The sequence below is a fragment of the Lissotriton vulgaris genome, chromosome 3_1 (genome assembly GCF_964263255.1).
Source record: "Lissotriton vulgaris chromosome 3_1, aLisVul1.2, whole genome shotgun sequence".
Lineage (NCBI taxonomy): Eukaryota > Metazoa > Chordata > Amphibia > Caudata > Salamandridae > Lissotriton > Lissotriton vulgaris.
Window position 1 is genome coordinate 1,860,680,138 of NC_141689.1, and position 19,017 is coordinate 1,860,699,154.

General features: G+C 44.3%; 1 protein-coding gene across 1 annotated transcript in view; it reads right to left on the reverse strand.

The window, feature by feature from the left end:
* Positions 1-9,614: 9,614 nt before the first annotated feature.
* The window catches only part of DCHS2 (dachsous cadherin-related 2), a 932,357-nt gene continuing 922,954 nt past the window's right edge, over positions 9,615-19,017 (reverse strand). The window contains exon 22 of the mRNA XM_086962326.1: positions 9,615-12,701. Within this exon, the coding sequence (XP_086818452.1) occupies positions 10,093-12,701 (2,609 nt within the window). The 3' untranslated portion in view covers positions 9,615-10,092. The remainder of the gene's footprint in view (positions 12,702-19,017) is intronic.

Genomic DNA, 19,017 nt, shown 5'->3' on the forward strand with positions numbered 1-19,017 from the left:
ATTTGAACGCCCAGCTAATGTTTGGGTTGTCCCTCGCCCCAGGAAATATTCAGACATACTATATCCTCTGTTAACTGACTACCTGTATGACTTGACTGCTAAATTAAGTGTTATTCGCCAACAGGTGCAAAGTGCTTTGCCAGAGGCCTCCACAGACCCAGGTCACACCATCTTGCCCGGTCATTGGGTCTGCATCAAGAATTTCAAGCGGACTAAGAACTTGGAGCCTCGCTGGTCTGCGCCTAGACAAGTCTTGCTCGTCACCCGCGCAGCTGTGAAAGTGGTCGGGAAAAAGAACTGGGTACATGGCGTGCACTGTAAGAAATTGCCGTTACCCTTCAACCAGTGGATCCGCAGTGGCATAAGGGAATCTGAATCTGCACCGATTCCTTGTTTTGTGCCTTTCAGTGATGCTCAAATTTATGGAACTCAGTCTGAGAAAGTGGATGATGATATTCTTCAAGCCGCTGTGCCTGCGCATCTTTGAATAGACACTACCAATCCAGAGACTTTGTTTAAGGACCAGACCGTGCCGAGCAAAACATGCTACAATCTGAGGCCGAGAGTTGACCAAAGGAACTGAACATTTTGAACATTTTTCTCCCTTTTACCCAAAGAATTTTTTTAAAAATCTTTTTGCCCCCTTGTTTTTTGTGTGATATTTAGTATTAGATGTGCCATCTGTCTCCGTAGCAGGGTCACGGTAGGAGACTCGGACTGTAACCTGTTTTTTTGTTCTTTTAGCAAGTGGCTAGCGCCTCAGGATATACAGAAGTGAGTAGCTGAGTGATTGAGGAAGATTGCCGTGAGCGACATTCTTTTTAGATAAAGATGGATGGTACAACAACCATATGTAGGGAAAATAGGAAACAGCAAATGAGATCGAAGTATTGTAAATTATTGCGTAGTCGATTTGGTGTAACTTTGTGTGTTTTTATGCTTTTGTGTATAGCCTGCACAGGTTGGATCGTACATGTTCTGCAGCAGAAAAATGTTGTTAATTCTACAACTTCTTTGTCTCCTCGTCTTTCTGTCCTTTCACATAAAATGCATACTCTACCTCCGCATGAGCAGATAAGGAGAGCCGAATACATGAATAACACGTTTGTCCAGTTGTTACACCAACATCAGTTGGCTATTAATATGACTGACTGTTGGGTGTGCGGACTTATGCCACACAATACACATAAGGGAATGCCATATTTGGTTCTTCCTTTCTCATATGAGGGTTCAGCTTGGGCCTATTTGACTATGTTTTCTGCCGCATACCACAACAGACTTAGGAGTCCTGCCAACACTTTTGGGAATGGATTGGATCTTAGCCATAGCTCTTTAATTAAGGGTATAGTGGCGATGGCTAGGATTATAGAAAAGAACAAAATTCCATTAGACGAGAAAAGAGCTTATGAAGGATGGAATGTTACTCACTATGTTTCTAGCCTTGGTGACAAAACTAAAAAGGGCTGGTCTTCTCCAGTATGGACCGTACCCTATCAAGGTAATTTTTGTCTCCAAGTCAATAGCAAAAGACTGATAGCAAGCAGAGTTGTCTGTACACCTACATTTTCTCGTCGCCTGATTTCCCTCCGTTGGTTCTGTCTCAAGGAACATATTTTGTTTGTAACGACAGAGCTTATACATGTCTTCCTTCTAACTTTTCTGGAACCTGTTATATAGCTTTCCTTCTACACCCTACATATACGGCTCCGTCAGACCACCACAGAGTTAGATATGGCCGAGGTATAATCAGCAGGACAAGGGGGAGGAGACTTCCTTAAAGGATTTCTTCCCTTTTGGGGTCCAATGGCCAACAGCAGAAATATCTGGCATTTGGTTTGTGTAGTTGAGACCACCATTAATGTTACTGCAGGTGCGCTAGTTAACATTACAGCAGAGCTTCAGGCTGACCGTCTTATGACATTGCAGAATCGGATTGCGCTAGATGTGATCTTAGCAGACGAGGAGGTGTCTGTAGATTGATCAGGTCTGGCTGCTGCATTTATATTCCAGATGATGCTCCGACAATATACCAGGCCATTTCCAAATTGCATACCATCTCCGAGTCGATTCATCAGGACGAAGGGGATTGGTCTTTTATGGGATGGTTTTGGGGAATATAGTCAACTTGGGGATGGAAGATCCTAACGTTCCTTGGAGCCATTTTGGCCATCATATTCTCTTGTTGTCTGTGTGTCCAATGTGGTCCTGCAGTTTGTGGCCTACTGGCTACTTTATGTGTTCCACAATCTGTAACTCAGAGGACAGAGAATATTAGGATGATGGTGCAGCAACAGCTTCATGATTTTATGAACATTGATGTTGATTCCGATTCAGACTAGCATGAGTTGGTTTGTTTTTGCCTGAGTAATGGCAAAAGGAGGGGCTGAGGTTCTGTAAATTGCGAATTTGTTCGTGCTCAGCCTCCTTTTTGTAGCCGCCGCCATTTTGTGTTGCCCTCACTCAGGCAGCGCGGCGAGCGCAATGTTTTTGTCGTTTCTGCATTTACGTGTCAGGTGGCTTCTTTGCCTTTGTTTACTAACGAGTGTCAGGGTCTGGCCGAGTACACTAATTCCTGTCTGAGCTGATTAATCCCTGTCCGGACTATTTGTTGGTTCGCACCATTCTTTCCCCTGGGTTATCTTATCTGCTGTCCTTCGCTACACGTCTCATGCATTCTCTTGTTTCACGCTTGTCCTTCTAGAGCATACAACTGTGCTTTCTCTACTTGTAACCTGAATTGTGTGGATTCATTTGTAATTTACTTAAGGGGTCAAGTGACAAACATAATCGGGAAATTGAGTTGCTTTGGACTTAAAGCATTGTCTATAACATTTGCCTATGTCTCATGCTCTTGTGTAACTGCATTTTGCATTGTATTGTACCGTATATAAACCTGTGCGCCACGGAGTTAAGTGGCAGTCTCTTTTGAACCTCGTTATATCAACAACTTCTAAGACCACTGTACTAGCTGCAGCTAATAGAGAATAGAGAAACAGAGACACGGACGAAGAGTCCGTGTCTCTGTTTCTGACAAGGCAGGTGAATCCCGGGGATCTAAGGCGTACCCTGTGCCGCCGGGCCTTAAGGCTGCGGTTCTCCACTACTCCAACACATACAGTCTATGACACTCTACTTTCCCCACTCTACTCTACGCCACTCCACGCCACTAACTTTTAGTCATGCTGAACAGCAACCACACTGGTGTACAACATGGCAAAAACACATTGCCAAAGCCAATCTCTCATGTATAAGCAAGACCTATTGGCTTCTCCAATGCTTGTTTACACTGCTGCTCTTGTGTTTTTCCTGTCCTCTGGCCCACACCCTAGACACTGTAATCCGGGCTCTGTAGATTTCTTCTGCAGCATCATCACTTCAGCATACCCTTCCTCCTGCTGAGGTGATCGTATTATGTGACCACAGAGCACTAATGTCCTGAGACCAACAGTTTAAGGGGAAACGTGTATACTTGGGCCACTCCTATCTCCTGCAGCCATGCCCACCATGTCACATGACCACTGACAAAAGTACAGTATGGTTGTCAATCCCTGTGTACACTGTATTGTGAACTGTTTAATGTCACAAGAAAAATGGTAACCTTCTTAGCATCTGGCTTTCAAATGAAGATACTGAAAATCTCATTGTAAGGTGACAACCAATTTCATATAATTAATAATGTTGCAGTTTTCTTTTTGTTTCAGAGACCAGATGACATGCTTCTTATCACCCGTAATGATGACACAGTTAAGTGTGCCAATGATATTACATGTTGCAGGAACGAACGACTGAGCAAGTATTGTCAGGTGCGTAGTTTCAAGGGGGTGTTTGGGTATTACACACCGCTAATACATTTATTTTGTGATGAAGAGTTGAGTACATGTGCTTTCAATCCTGTATGGTGATGCGTCTGTCAGATTTCATCTGTATTTTTGCATGCGCACACTGACAAAGCACACACGCTCTCTCTCATTTTTGTTTTTGAAAATCCTCAAAAATGTTCTTATTACAAATGTTGTGTTTCTCTGACTTAGTACTCTTACCAATCTGCATTCCTCTCCCTTTCCATTGTTCCTTAAACACCTCTCAAGTGTTCTGCTTGTCGTATAATGTATTTTAATATTATATGGTAGCGTGATTGTTGGAAAATATGACGCTAACCCCTCCCTCCTGTCTTAGTGATCAAGCTACGCCCCTGGGTATTGTAGTCCTTCCTTAACTGTTCATAGACTCCCCCCCCCCCTAACAGTTTCACACTAGGCTTTCCATGAGTTAGAATTCTGCAGACTGATAGCCATGCATATCACTGGGGAGAAAAAGCTGTACAACTCATAAATGTGTATCTAGCACCAGAAAGCGGGACATTTTGTTGTGCTGTACCTAATCAAAGAATGTCTTTTAAAATGTTGAACCCTATTGAGCCTGTGAGTCATGATTCTGCTCTTCACCCATCCACCAAGAATCTAATACCTGTACCCTAGAGCTGCCCTTTCTGAGCCCTCCTCTTCCTTATAGTAGTTTACTGCCTGTGACAAGCAAAGAACTGCATGGCATAGTCAGCAGGCAAGCTGTATACAATGCTCCATGCTGCACCAATGTTTTATAATTTCTTTTGGAAATTACCTACAACTCAAATGAATCGTTCATAGGAATCATCACCCCCACCTGTCTAGTTCTACCAACACCATAAACACTGTGCTCTTAGAGTATCTGGCTAGTGTGACAAAAAGTTTGAAATCTAGTGGAGTGGTGTGGCTCACTGGTTAGAGGCGGCAGACCCGGAAGCAGAGAATGGCCTGGGACCAGGGTTCAATTCCCGACGCGGCAGGGTTGTGGACCAGGGTCAGCGGACTCGATAATTCTCGCCTCGGTGCCTACTCTAAACAGGGATCACACTTGGCAACTATGGGCATTAGCTTGCCTCATCTCTACAACGGCCCCCTTCATTCGCCGGGGATGCCTGGTTTCACCTTGGAGATACCCAGTAGGGACCATCTCACAGGGATAGCCAGAACGGGTTCCCCAGCGGTCTACAGCACCACGACGCCTCAGGGCAGCAGTGCGCTTTACAAGACACATACATTACATGTCTCCCAACCCATTGCAGTCTGCCAAATACAAATATGGACTGACTGATTAGTCCTGAGGTCTTTAATTCTAGGGTCTGGACAGACATGTGGGGGCTGGAGGTAGGTATGGCACAGGAAACCTTGCCTACAGAAAACCTTGTTGCCACCAAGAATGAAGTAACAAAATGGTGCAGTGGAGGCTGCACGCCACATATTCAGTGTGCTTTTTCTGTGTTGATAGAGAAATAATATTTTCCTCAGAGCTAAGACAGGATAGCTTCTGCCTAGGCTCACAGCCCACCTTGTCATCTCAGGTCTGGTACTTAATTTGAACTGGTGGTTGCCGGTGAAAGTCATAGGCACTTATTTTTCCGGATTAGACCATTAGCAAGAGAGGAAAAAACTCACAAAGCAGAAAGACAGAGCAAGACAAAGACGGAAAGACGGTCACAAAAGGGGGAAAGCAGGAGCCTGCCACAGTGAATCGAAGGGTAAGGGAGTGTCTCATGTTGAATTAAAAAAGGCCTGATGCAATGGAAGACCACACACCTTTGAAAGTGAAATTTCGTAAAAAGTTAATCCTTTGGATGTATAGGTGTAAGCATCATGGAGATTTTTCATTAGCTACCGCAGTCACATTGGTTTGCCCCATTGGTTTGCCTAAACCACCCCCATGTGACTGCGGTAGCTAATGAAAAATTTCAATGATGCATACACCTATTCATCCAAAGGATTACCCTTTTTACTAAATGTCATTTTCATTAGAGATAAGGAAACTCCCATTTTTACAAGCCACCACTCTGTGGCTCCACCTTTTGGTGTCCAATGTAAAATAATACTTTTCTATTTAGGTGCTCCTTCCACCAGCAATACAGTTTTTTTAGACTATCTGTTGCTACACTTTCTACTATCTTTTGCTGGGAAACAGCCTTTACAATCTAGGCTTTATCACTCACAACCCTTTACCAATAGACAATTAGAAAAAGTCTTAATTGTAATTAAATGCACAGGAAAATGACATTTTAAAATATTTTTAGATGCTTTAATTTAAAAATGTGAAGTAGAAAATATATGGTCAAATATTAAGTTACAATAGTCGAATTTGAAAATATACAGGAGTCTACTGTTACAATATACATCTTCATTACTTTTCTTATAGACAAGGCTGATCACTAAATTGTTGTATGATACATTAATAGCATTTCTCTGTTTACAGGGACAATCAGAAATAGCTATAAGAACGTTAAATAAAAACACACTTACAATGAAGTACAAGATTAACAGAAATACTTGGATTTTATCATAGGAGAAAGTGGAAACATCTATAATTTTACAACTGGTATCTAGAGCACAACAAGCAGGAAATAGCTGAAATTGAATTTCCATTATTCTGAACAACACATTTTGAATGTTGTAGTTTGCTTCTCTGGACATCTCATCATTAACTTTTGATTTTCTTATCATAACACAAATGTGCTGCCTAGATTCCTAAATCAGTCGTCCGTTAGTGACTCTTTATAACCTAATATTTTCTTTGTAAGATCCAGCAATCCATGTTCTGAGGTCACCAGTGCAGTATCCTTTCGCTCAACACCATCTGCAAGGATGAATCTGCAGACCAGCCCGATCAGTAACCTAAAAAATGCTTAGAGTAGAATGATCATCTCTGACAAATTCTGTCGGAAATCACCTGATCAGGTATGGACTGAATGCTCCGGCACCTCCATTACTACTGTACTGTGATTGCTTCTTCTTGAACTGTATAGGCACTGTAACAGTTTTTAAAGGCATTTCAGTTAAAGAATTGAAGTGCTACAGTCTTTAACATGTGACATGAGTAATGCGATGTAAAGTGGCAGTCTGACCATGATTATTCAGTTAACACCCTTCTGAAATGCCTCATTACTGCATAAGGACTCTGGGTGATTTTAAGCTGGCTGAAAACACTCCTATACCCATTTATGCTATTAATTGTTAGATATGAGCAGATGTGGGAAGAATCAAAAGGCCTAGTAGAGATTAGAGGCAGCAGATGTGCCTCTGTTGAAGTGACTTGTTTTGTTCACTGTGCCTTAGGACTCACTGATGAGAACTAAGCAGGTCGAAATCAGTCTGGGGTTGCTTATGCTTCCATCTGGAGGGGACCAGACCTGGAAGTTTTGGCTGGACTGTTCCTACTGGAGCAGGGCCTAGACTGATTTCCGTACGGTGGCTCTCTATCCAGGACAGAAGTGTGGACAAAAAATGATGGTCGTGAATGCGGCCCAGAGCAATCGCCAGGGGCTGAGATTAATACAAGTACTCCTTCCTTCACCTTGTTGTTTTTGTAGAACACTCCAAATTCAGGCATGACGACACTGGTACAGAGGAATGCTAGATTTTCAGATATCCACATGAAATGAATTTGCAGCCGAGCCTAAGTAGGAATTCATTGTCATATGCAGTGTTTGTCCTCAAATCTGACTTTGTCCTGTGCCATACCTCTTGCAGAATAGCTGTACATTGCTGAACAACCCACTATGTTATGCAACATGCAGCTGTCCCTTACCATTTCAGAGGGAAACTCACATTGTAACTGTCTCAGTATTCTAAGCAAGCTGAGGTACAGAGCTGGATTTAGAGATGTACTGTTTACACCTCGTGTAATATATACAGGCTATGGCATATAGCAAATAATCTGCCAAACGAAACTCCCCAACCCCACTATCCGCTCTGCAAAGCTTCACCCACAGATTGCTGGTTAATTATCTGCTCAAAATAGTGACTAAAACCTCCACCATATCTGGTGAAGGTACCACCATCAAAGTCTGCCAGTCGAGATTGGTGGGATATTATTTAAAGTGTCCTTAAGACCCATCTTCTGGCACGTCCAGCAGAATAGCTGAGAGGGTGCGCACCAGGTGTTCCCGCTTTGGTCATACATTTCCAATGCCCGCATTCACTGGTGTAAATTCCAGTAGCCTTGACTAATACTGGTGAATTTTTCACTGGATTGGACTGGAAATGCAGCCTGGAGTAATTACCAGTGGCTGAGATTAATATAAGCATTCCACCTGTCACTTTTTTTGTATACTTAAGGGCAACCAATTTTGGATTGGTTGTGTTTCACTTTAGGGAGTACCTGGCATGACTGTTCAAGCTGGACTGTTCCTATTGGAGCAGGGTCAAGACTAATTTGCATATGGATGTGTACAAATTGAGTTGGCATAGTATTCAAATTAACAATGGACTAGGATGTGGTCCTGAGAAATTACCAATGACAGATTAATTAAAGAGTTCCCTCCACTACTTTTTTGTGTACCTCAGTGCAACGCCCTAAGTGCAACAAATATGCTCATATGTGGGCCCTGTGCCCACTATGCCACTAAAACCAAGCTGCACCCGACTGGCAAGCCCCAATAAGACTGAAACCTATTTTGGGTTGCTTGTATTCCAGTTCCAGAAGGATCTGGCCTGGCAGTTTCAGCTAGTCCACTCCTATTGGAGCATAGTCGGGAATGATTTGCATATGGCTGGGTCCAAACTGAGGTGGCACGGTGTGCAAAACAATTATGGACAGGAATGTGGCCCATGTAATTACCAGTGGCTGAGATTCATTTACGCATTCCGTCCATCACTTTTTGTATACTTTAGTGATTTAAGATCTAGCCTCTGTAAAAATGCATGGTCTCTGTGAGTTGCAGAGTTAACACTGTGTATTGATACAATGGGGCCTTGTTTATCTCATTTTTGCGCACACTTAAATAAAGATTAATTTATATGAAGGCCACTGGAATTATGATGCATGGGAGGACCAAATTACGCGGCAGAGTTCACGAAATTATGTAGCAAAAAAGCCAAAAATGTGGCGTAATGTAGCATATTTTGTTATAGTATTACCTCATTATTTTGCCACTTTTGCACGTTAACACTCTATTGGCATGTTTCATCTTAATAAAACCAGCTTAACATCCAAAAACTGTAATGATCAATGGAACGTCGATCAGTCAACTTTGGCAAAGGGCCTATGACTGTGCTGCAACACGCCAATGTGCTTTTACTAACTTTTGATCTTTTTCAGGTAGAAATTATTTTTTTCGTTGAAATCTGCAGATACAGCAGATGATCGATTTTGTGGCAAATTTTGTACATCCATAATCATGTAGATAACGCTGTGTACAAAAAAATGCATAATTCCAGTGGACTTAATTATACATGTTTGCAGAGTGTTGGGATCTCTCACTTCAGCTTCTTGATTCTAAACAAATACATCCATGAGCATGTTTGCTTTGTATATGTCATTTTCATAGCTACTTATATCTGTGATTAAATTGTCACTTGCACAACCACTATTTCTAACAATTTGAATAAAAATAAATCATTGCTTTATGTAGAGGTAGTGAAAATGTGTTGCCATCAAATTAGCAATGGCGAACTCAATTCTGGCTTACTTCACAAAGCTTTTTTTCCATGAGTAAATTTGACTCATGACTGGAAGTTCATGATAGAATTGGGAGTAAGATGATCCTGCTCACAGAAAAAAAAATCTACATTGGGTAATAGTATAATTTTCAATTAAATGGATTCTCAAGCGGCAATTCTCCACCTTTTCATGCACCCTAATTTGCAATCTGATTCTGTACATTTCTCATAAAGTGAATCTTTATTTTGTAAAGTCCAAGTAAGCTGGGTCTTTTGAACTGCACATTTAATGTTCGCATTTTAATATCCACCCACAAGCTAAGTTTCACAAATAAATAGCATTTTTGGTATAGACAGGTTGCAAGAACTTGAAAAAACTGAGAAGCTATGTACAATTTTTACTTAATTCTTGGATAAGGAACCATAAGGTCAGACTTTAATAGTCTGCCAACCATTTTCGCTTATAGATTTATAAAAGATGTAATGGTCCAACCTGCATCCTTCTCAGAAAAAATAATGAGAACAAAATGGAGTGGTCTGTCAACCATTATTCACTTACAGGATTGACAGCTGTATTAGTTCAACATCCATCATTCTGAGAAATAAGCTCCCAAATAAGGATATTTTACACGTTAATTTCCTCTTCTGATGTAAGGTCGCGAGATAGTTTAATTAAGCATGTTCCCATCAGCCCAGGATCCGCAGCCACAGGGGAGGCTGTGGGGGTCTGCACAGTAAGAAGAGAGAGGGAGGGAGCAAAGTTCGGGGTCATGGCTGCCGTGTTATATCCTGCATTTTGGATGAACGGTGAACAAGGATATTTGAAAACAGCTGTCCCAGCATTCACAGTTGGCATTCGTGGGGGCACAGCCCTTACCCCTGGCTGTGCTACAGATGTTATCAAAGGAGGAGGGAAAATAAAGGCCTGTTTCTCAAAGGGTAAGCTCTGAGTTTGTGAAGTATCATCATTAAGCTTTGCGATGTCCTGAAAGACAGAAGACAGAGACTGGAATCTGGGTTCCCAGCTCAGCATGTAGTCCCAGTTATAACTACCTCTCAGGTCTTCATCCGATGCCACCAAAGAAACAAGGGAGCCGAATCTTGAATCTTGGCCATGAGGCACAAAGATATAGCTTCCTGTGATACCTGACTTTAGGTCTTCTTCTTTTGGCGCTAAGATGTTATGTATTTTCCCAGAACCTTTCTCCGGTGGGAAATGCGTGTCACGGGCTTCTCCTCCACTGTCCTCTTTGAAGTTGTTGATACTCTCAGCACTTCCAGTAGCGATGGTTACATCTGTTTCAACAGACTGGAATGAAAGCTGTGCAGACTCTCTCGGAATCCCAGAGTCGGGCACACGTGAGCCACACTCACTTAACGCTGAGCCAGATCCCTTCCTGCAAGGATGTTCATTGATTCTCTTTATTTCCTCATCTTCGGCCGTTTCCCCTTCTGCTGACCCATGCCCACTTGAGTCAGAATGTCTGCTTTGCTTGCCAGCATCTTTCTTTTCTCTAAAGTCTACTAAACACAACCACTCTGTCATAGAGGCCTCTGGAGCTGGATGTTTTCCATCACTGTGACACAGCTGGCGGTCGTTGGGCCCGGATGTTGGCTTTGACATCTCTTTTTTCCCACTTTTGTTTTGCATATATTTCCGTTTGTATCTCAAAACAAGTACAGCAAGGCTGAAGGACAGGATCAAGAAAATCACCAAGGAGGTGATGAGGCTTATGTAAAGAATGTTTACAGAGGCGGCCGGGTACATTTCAAGAGATGTGGAAATGTTGACTATGACCATGCAGCTGGTTGATCTGGAGTCTACTCTGGGACTGTGAGCTTTCACCCGGAGTTCTACTTTGCTCTCTTTTTTCCACGAATTACTTCTCTTTCGAGAAAGGTGTCTTTTTAGTGACACATCTCCACTAGTTTTATTAAGTGAGAAAAATTGAGAGGGTTTTTCAAGTGAATACTCAATAACACCATCCAGCCCACCATCATTATCCGATGCTGCGAGTTTTCCAATTATTTGCCCAATGTCAATGTTTTCAGGGAGATCAAACAAATACTGATTTTTCAGGAAAACGGGGTCATACTCGTCCACTCCCTCTACATCCACATGAATGGTGACAGTAGCTGTTGAGCCACTTTGATCCTGTGCCTGGCCAATGAAACAGTACTTTATTTGACGTTCGTAATCAAGTGTTTGTCTAGTATAGATGTCCCCAGTCATAGGATCTATGGAAAACAAATCCATGTCATTTGAAGTTCTATCAACAGGTAAGGAGGGTGAATGAAAGGAGTATGTGATGAGCCCATAACGGCCTGAATCAAAGTCCTGGGCTTTGGCAGTGCACACATGTGTCAACGCTGGAAGATTCTCACGAATGACACAGATGAGGCTGGGAAACAAGAACACTGGAACAAAGTCATTGTCATCCAGGACAGATATACAAAGGGTCGCAAAGGCAATGTTTCCTCCATCTTCATCTCCATCTGTTGCCTGAATAGTTAAAGTGTATTTCAAGATTGTCTCGTAGTCCAGAGCGTTGGCTACCTCAATAGAACCATTTTTTCTGTGTAACTTGAAATGCCCCAATTCGTTTCCAGAAACTATGATGTAAGTAATATCAGCATTTGCCCCAATATCATTGTCATTTGCTGAAACCACTGAGATCAGCCTATTGACAGACGTGCTCTCCCTAACCTCAGCATGATACTCCAGACTGGTGAATACTGGTGGGTTGTCATTGGCATCAAGGACATTGATCAATACTGTGGCAGTCGAGTTCAGTGTTGGTGTTCCGCGATCAGTGGCAATGATGGTTAATTTGAAGGTAGATATTGTTTCCCTGTCCAGAGCGCTCCCTACAACAAGATGGCCAATAGTTTTTCGAGGAGAGTCAATCTGAACAATGGTAGTTTCGACCACAAAAGTATTTTGAGTGTTGCCACTGATGATAAAGTAGTCAATAAATGTATTATCAGGACTCCAATCATGGTCGATGGCCGAAAAGGTTAGCACACTCGTGCCAACAGGTACATCTTCACTCACACTAATGCTATAGTGTTCATCAGTGAACTGGGGTGCACAGTTGTTGATATCCTGGATCTGAATCTCCACAGATGCCACTGCGGACAATGCAGGGCTTCCGTGGTCTTTTGCTTCTATCAGAAGCTGAATCACTTTGCTGCTTCGCTCAGATGACACCTGCTTTCCAATGAACAATGAGCCTAAAAGACACAAATTGAGATAATATTAGTGAGACAAAGAGAACATAAATATTTTAAAGTATAGACTGGCTGTGAATGGAGGCACCGCTTAATCAAGACTATGATGGAAGAGTATTTCTATATACTAATTCTTGGAGTTTTCAACATATTGATAAGCTATTCTAAAATGGAAGTGTTTGGCATAATTCTGAGCATAACGAGCATTTACAATCAATATATGTTCTTCTGTCTTTCACTCTGCGCTTTTTTTAGTTTACAGTGTATTTGGTGTATTCAGTTTATCTGAATTTCTTCCCAAGATGAAAGAATATAAGGCGCTAAACAATGTCACATTAAACAAATTATAATAGTGATATCTAGCTTAACATTAGGAAATATATTAGAAAGCTGGAGCCGAGCCTCTGTGACAGTGACAGTATAATAATAAAAATAATAATAAAAGAATTTATAAAGCGCCTGGTTATGCCAAAACGGTGTGTCCCCGCGCTAGGTTGAGTGGAGGAAGCAGAGAAACCTCGGCCTAAATCAATAAAACGTAATTAGCATGAAAACAGATGAGTTTTAAGATCTTTCCTAAACTTCAACTCGGATGATTCCATCTGAAGGCTCAGAGGAAGTTTATTCCAACTCTGAGCCGCCAGAACCCGGAAGGACCTACCTCCCATCCTGGCCTTCTTAACCTTAAGTACTTGCAGCAAGCCAGTCCCACTCGATCTAAGGAGCCATGCGGGCATATAGCAGGTGAGAAGATTCCTCAAATAGGAAGGGCCCGTGCCTGGCTGATGCGATGGCATATGCAAAGGGCCTTAAACATCACTCTCTTCCTTACTGGAAGCCAGTGCAGAGTGTCCAAGGCTCTTTTGGATGCAGCCCTCCTCGGTTGCATAAGAACCAGCCGTGCGGCTGCATTCTGCAAAACCTGTATTCTGCTGAAATATTTAGCTGTGGCAAGGATTATGTAAGTTTAGGGAGCACATCAAGATTCTGTTCTTTGAGATGTGTAGACGCAGAACATGTGCATTCCTGCTTCTTTTTGTTTTCTGAAATTGTGCCGTTTAGAGGGCATACACTAAACAGGAAAATCGCCGGGTTGGAGCACGCGCTTCAGACAACTAAACTCGGGAATCAAACCTGAAATTGCCTATAAGTGTTTGCAAACAGTGCTGTCTGCATTTCATATATTAATTTGTAGATTTCCAAAGCATTGTGTGTGCTGTAACAGATCAATTTAATAAAAAAGGAATAGACCAGTTCTGCGCCAAAACAAAGAAACATTTTCATTGCCAATATGATTGGCTTTGATGTGCTGCTTCTTACACTCACAAAGGTACGGTGTTCACCTTGAACTCACACAGGAACACTGCTCATCCTGTCCTAACACAGGTGCACCGCTCACCCACCCTCCACTCACACCGGCACATCGCTCACCCTGTACTCACACAGGCACATGATTCACTCTGCACTCACACTGGCACACTGTTCATCCTGTACTGAAATAGGCACACTGCTCACCCACCCTGTACTCACACAGCCACACCACTCACCTAGGGCTCTCTCTCACCATATACTCACACAGACACACTGCACACCTTGCATTCCCAGAGGCACACCGTTCAGCCTGCACCAGCATAGGCACTCTGATCACCCTGCGCTCACACAGGCACACCACTCACCATGCACTCAAACAGGCACGCAGTTCAGCCTGCACTCACCCAGGCACACCGCTAACCCTGTACTCACAAAGGCACGCCGCTCAGCCTGCACTCACACAGGTGCACCGCTCACCCTGCACTACACAGGCACATTGCTCACCCTGCACTCACACAGGCACACTGCTCACCCTGAATTCACACAGGCACACCGCCCAACCTGCACTCACACAGGCACACTGCTCACCTTGTACTCACACAGGCAAGCAGGTCAGCCTGCACTCATACAGGCACACCACTAAACTTGTACTCCCACATGCATGCCGTTCACCCTTTACTCACACAGGCACACCGTTCACCTTGCATTGCCAAAGGCATGCTGCTCAGCATGCACTTACATGCACTCTGATCACCCCGCACTCACACAGACACACCGCTCACCTTGTTCTCACACAGGCATGTTGTTCAACTTATACTCACACAGGCACACTGCTCACCCTGCACTCACACATGCATGCAGTTCAGCCTGCACTCACACAGGCACATTGCTAACCCTGCACTCAGACATGCACGCTGCTCAGCCTGCACTCGCACAGGCGCACAGCTCACCCAGCACTCATACAGGCACATTGCTCACCCTGCACTCACACAGGCACATTGCTCCACCTTCACTCACACAGGCACAATGCTCACCCTGCACTCGCACAGGCACACAGCTCACCTTGCACTCACACAGCACATTGCTCACCCTGCACTCACACAGGCATACATCTCACCCTGCACTCACACAGGCACATCTCTCACCCTTCACTCACACAGGCACATTGTTCACCCTGCACTCACCGAGGCACACATCTCACCCTGCACTCACACAGGCACATCGCTCACCCTACACTCACACAGGCACATCACTCACCCTGTACTCACACAGGCACACCATTCACCCTGTAATCACACAGGCCCACTGCTCATCTTGCACTCACAGAGACATGCTGTTCAACATGTACTTACACAGGCGCCCTGCTCACCATGTGCTCACATAGGCATGCCTTACACCCTGTACTCAAACAGGCACAACCCTCACCCTGCCCTCACACAGGCACACAGTTCAACATGCACTCACACAGGTAGATCGCTAACCCTGCAATCACACAGGCACGCCCCTCAGCATGCACTCACACAGGCACACCGCTCACCCTGTAATCACACAGACGCAGCGCTCACCTTGTACTGACAAAGGCATGTTTTTCACCCTGAACTCACACAGGCTCACAGTTCACCCAGCACTCGCACAGGCACACCACTCACCGTGTACTCACACAGCCACACCGCTCACTCAGCACTTACACAGGCACACCACTCATCCTGTACTCACATATGGACACTGCTCACCTTGCACTCACAGAGGCACGCTGTTCAGCCTCCTCTTACATAGGCTCTCCGATCACCCTGCACTCATACAGTCATGGAACCGGGACCGACTGACCTCTGGTCAGCGTTCCTCACCGCCTAACCACAATGCAAATGCACATGGTGCGGTCACATACTTCCATTTCTCTATGGGAGCTCATGTTAGGGTTGTACACCGGCCGTACCACAAGCTCCTATAGAGGAACAGAAATCTGTGTTCATCCCTGCTCCCTGTGGCAGGCACCTCAAAGTGCCTGCTACAAGGTGCAGGGACGAACAAAGGGTCACCTATGGCGTGATTTGTGCAGGGCGGACCCGCTTTACCGGAAGCCATTTTCGGAGCTCTCCGTATTTGCCACTCTAGACGGCCTGATCCTGTTTATTCTTCCGTCTTTCTGGGTTTCTTTAGGGACCCACGTGCGCCGGCACCACTGGAGGGGGCGACCGCCGCAAGACTTTGCTACATTTGGTGGCTTCTTAACACACCGAGTGTACCTTTCCTGGGCCCATACTTCCATTTCTCTATGGGAGCTCATGTTAGGGTTGTAAACCGGCCGTACCACAAGCTCCCATAGAGGAACGGAAATCTGTGTTCCTCCCTGCACCCTGTGGCAGGCACCTCAAAGTGCCTGCCACAAGGTGCAGGGACCAACAAAGGGTCACCTATGGCGTGATTTGTGCAGGGCGGACCCTCTTTACCGGAAGCCATTTTCAGAGCTCTCCGTATTTGCCACTCTAGACCGCCTGATCCTGTTTATTCTTCCGTCTTTCTGGGTTTCTTTGGGGACCCACGTGCGCCGGCACCACTGGAGGGGGCGACCGCCCCAAGACTTTGCTACATTTGGTGGCTTCTTAACCCACCGAATGTACCTTTCCTGGGCCCTACTTTCTTGGATATGCATACCCTCCAGAACTGTGAATTCTTGCCTGAGCTGCGCGTATCCTCATCCTGAGCTCAACTGTTATGTTATGTTATGTTATGTTATATTGATTTATTATGCGCACAGATACCCCAGCCAAGGGGCGTCCCGGCGCAGAGACAAGGTAGAACATAACACAACAGGAAACTAAAAACATGAAAGCAGCTAAAACAGGAAAGTTTTTAAAGCCCTCCGGAAAGTCAAGAGGTCCTCCATCAGACGAATTTCAACAGGAAGGGAGTTCCATGCTGACGCGGCCTTTACACTAAACGAGCGGCCACCCATGCGACTAAGCCTAAATCTGGGGACCACCGCAAGGGCCAAACCCTGGGAACGGAGGGTGCGGGTGGGAACATAAAAGGAAAGACAGCTGGATAGGATTTCCGGGCCAATACCTCTCAGAATCTTAAAAGCGAGACACAAGACCTTAAAAAGGATGCGCTTCCTGACAGGGAGCCAATGTAGGGTACGAAGGACAGTTGCCACCGAGCTGAATCTGGGCAGGCCGACAATCGCCCTCGCCGCAACATTCTGAACCCGCTGCAGACGGGTTAGCTCGGCCTGGTTAGCCCCAGCCAGAAGAGAGCTGGCATAATCCAGGCGGGAGATGATAGTTGCCTGGATCACCAGCTGCCTGGTCGGGGCGTCAAAGAACTTGAGAACAGGTCTCAAGCCCCTTAGGAGACCGAAACAACAGGCCGCAGTTTTTTTAGTATGCCCTACAAAGGAGAGGCCCGCATCCAGCCAAACCCCCAGGTTTTTCACCTCAGATACCGGGGTCGGAGTGGGTCCCAGCTCAGAGGGCCACCATTGGTGTGAGAAACTAGTGTTTCTCACACATTTTAGCGACATTCACTTTCTCTCAGGACTCGTATTCTCTGCGTTGATCGACTACTCCCATAACACCAAGCCCTATCAGTCTTTACTAACAGTGTTCTAATATCCGTTGCTTCTACAACCCTCCGTAGCCTCCACCATTCTCGCTGTATCACTATTTCCATCTTTTTGGTGCCATGAAGAAGGTGGTGGCTTTGTCTGAAGCCCTACACCGAAACGTCCGTTGGCACACCAAACAACAGGAACTACGTAGTGGTGCATTGATTGAAGTAAAAGAATGTGATATATCTCCAAACTCTTATTGAAAAAAAACACTTTTCTACCTTTGAATATAAATATATGAAGAAAACGTTATACAATCTAAACATATGCGCAGATGAATGTTTTGTCATTAATATAGCAGATATTGATGTTCAATCTATGAAGCTTGCTAAAAAACATTTCTTCATTACTGCTGACTATTGTATGTATTTTCATATTTTTCTGTCTCTGACACCACCACTACTGAAATTTGTCGTTCCTGTCCTCAACCACCATCTTTTATTGGTTCATGTGGATAGTATGATAGATGCATGGGCATGAGTGTAGTAGAATTGATTTAAGGAGAGAGTGATGTGGCATGTTGCCGATGGTTTTATGTTTTTTGTTCTGATCCATTAGGGATGGGGGGCATTGATGTAATACATTTGTGTTTATGTCGTCTCATTTTGAAGAGGAACATGTATGTTCACTTAAATTGATTTGTTCTATGACATGTTTTACAAAAAACCTCCAAAAATAATTGAAAATATATATATACTTTTTCACCTTGAATAAAATATTTTTGTATCAAACATTTTCGACAATTCTACCACTATATATTACTATTGGTTCTGTGGCAAATCTCTCTGTTTTTCCCTCCTGGGATATCTTTTTATTATTTGTGAATCTAGAGATGCTATGTGCTCACTTTGTATCGTAGGCAGGTGACACTCACTCCCTTCTTGTGTAGGGTTTTGCTACATAGTCCCATCTGCTCCAACTGGAGGCCAAAAACAATAGGGGGCCTTGCTAGGAGCCCCCCAAACATGCTTTCCAACAGGGTATCTATGTCGAAAAGGCCGGCATGTAAACCCTGCCAGAGACTGTGCATTGTAATCCAGAAGGAGGAAACGCCTTCCATTGGGATTACGAGTCAGCCTCTGACTGGCAGACGGGCTCCTGGAGCCCGTTGGTAGCCAGCCGGAATGACTAACCGGTTTCAACTCCAACCAGCTATATTGTAAACAGCCAGTCGGGATTGAAACAGATGATCTTATGCCATGAGAAAAAGTATCTTTTAATTTCTAGGGCACATTTTCTTTAAATCCCAGATTGCCCCATAAACTAAGGATCACATGCGCCATCAAATCAAGTACTCACCAGGATCAGTGTGAGCCACATGCTGTGACACCATCTTATAAACCCAAGTAGCCACACACCATGCAGTTGTTTACATCTGTGCCTCAATCGACCAACACT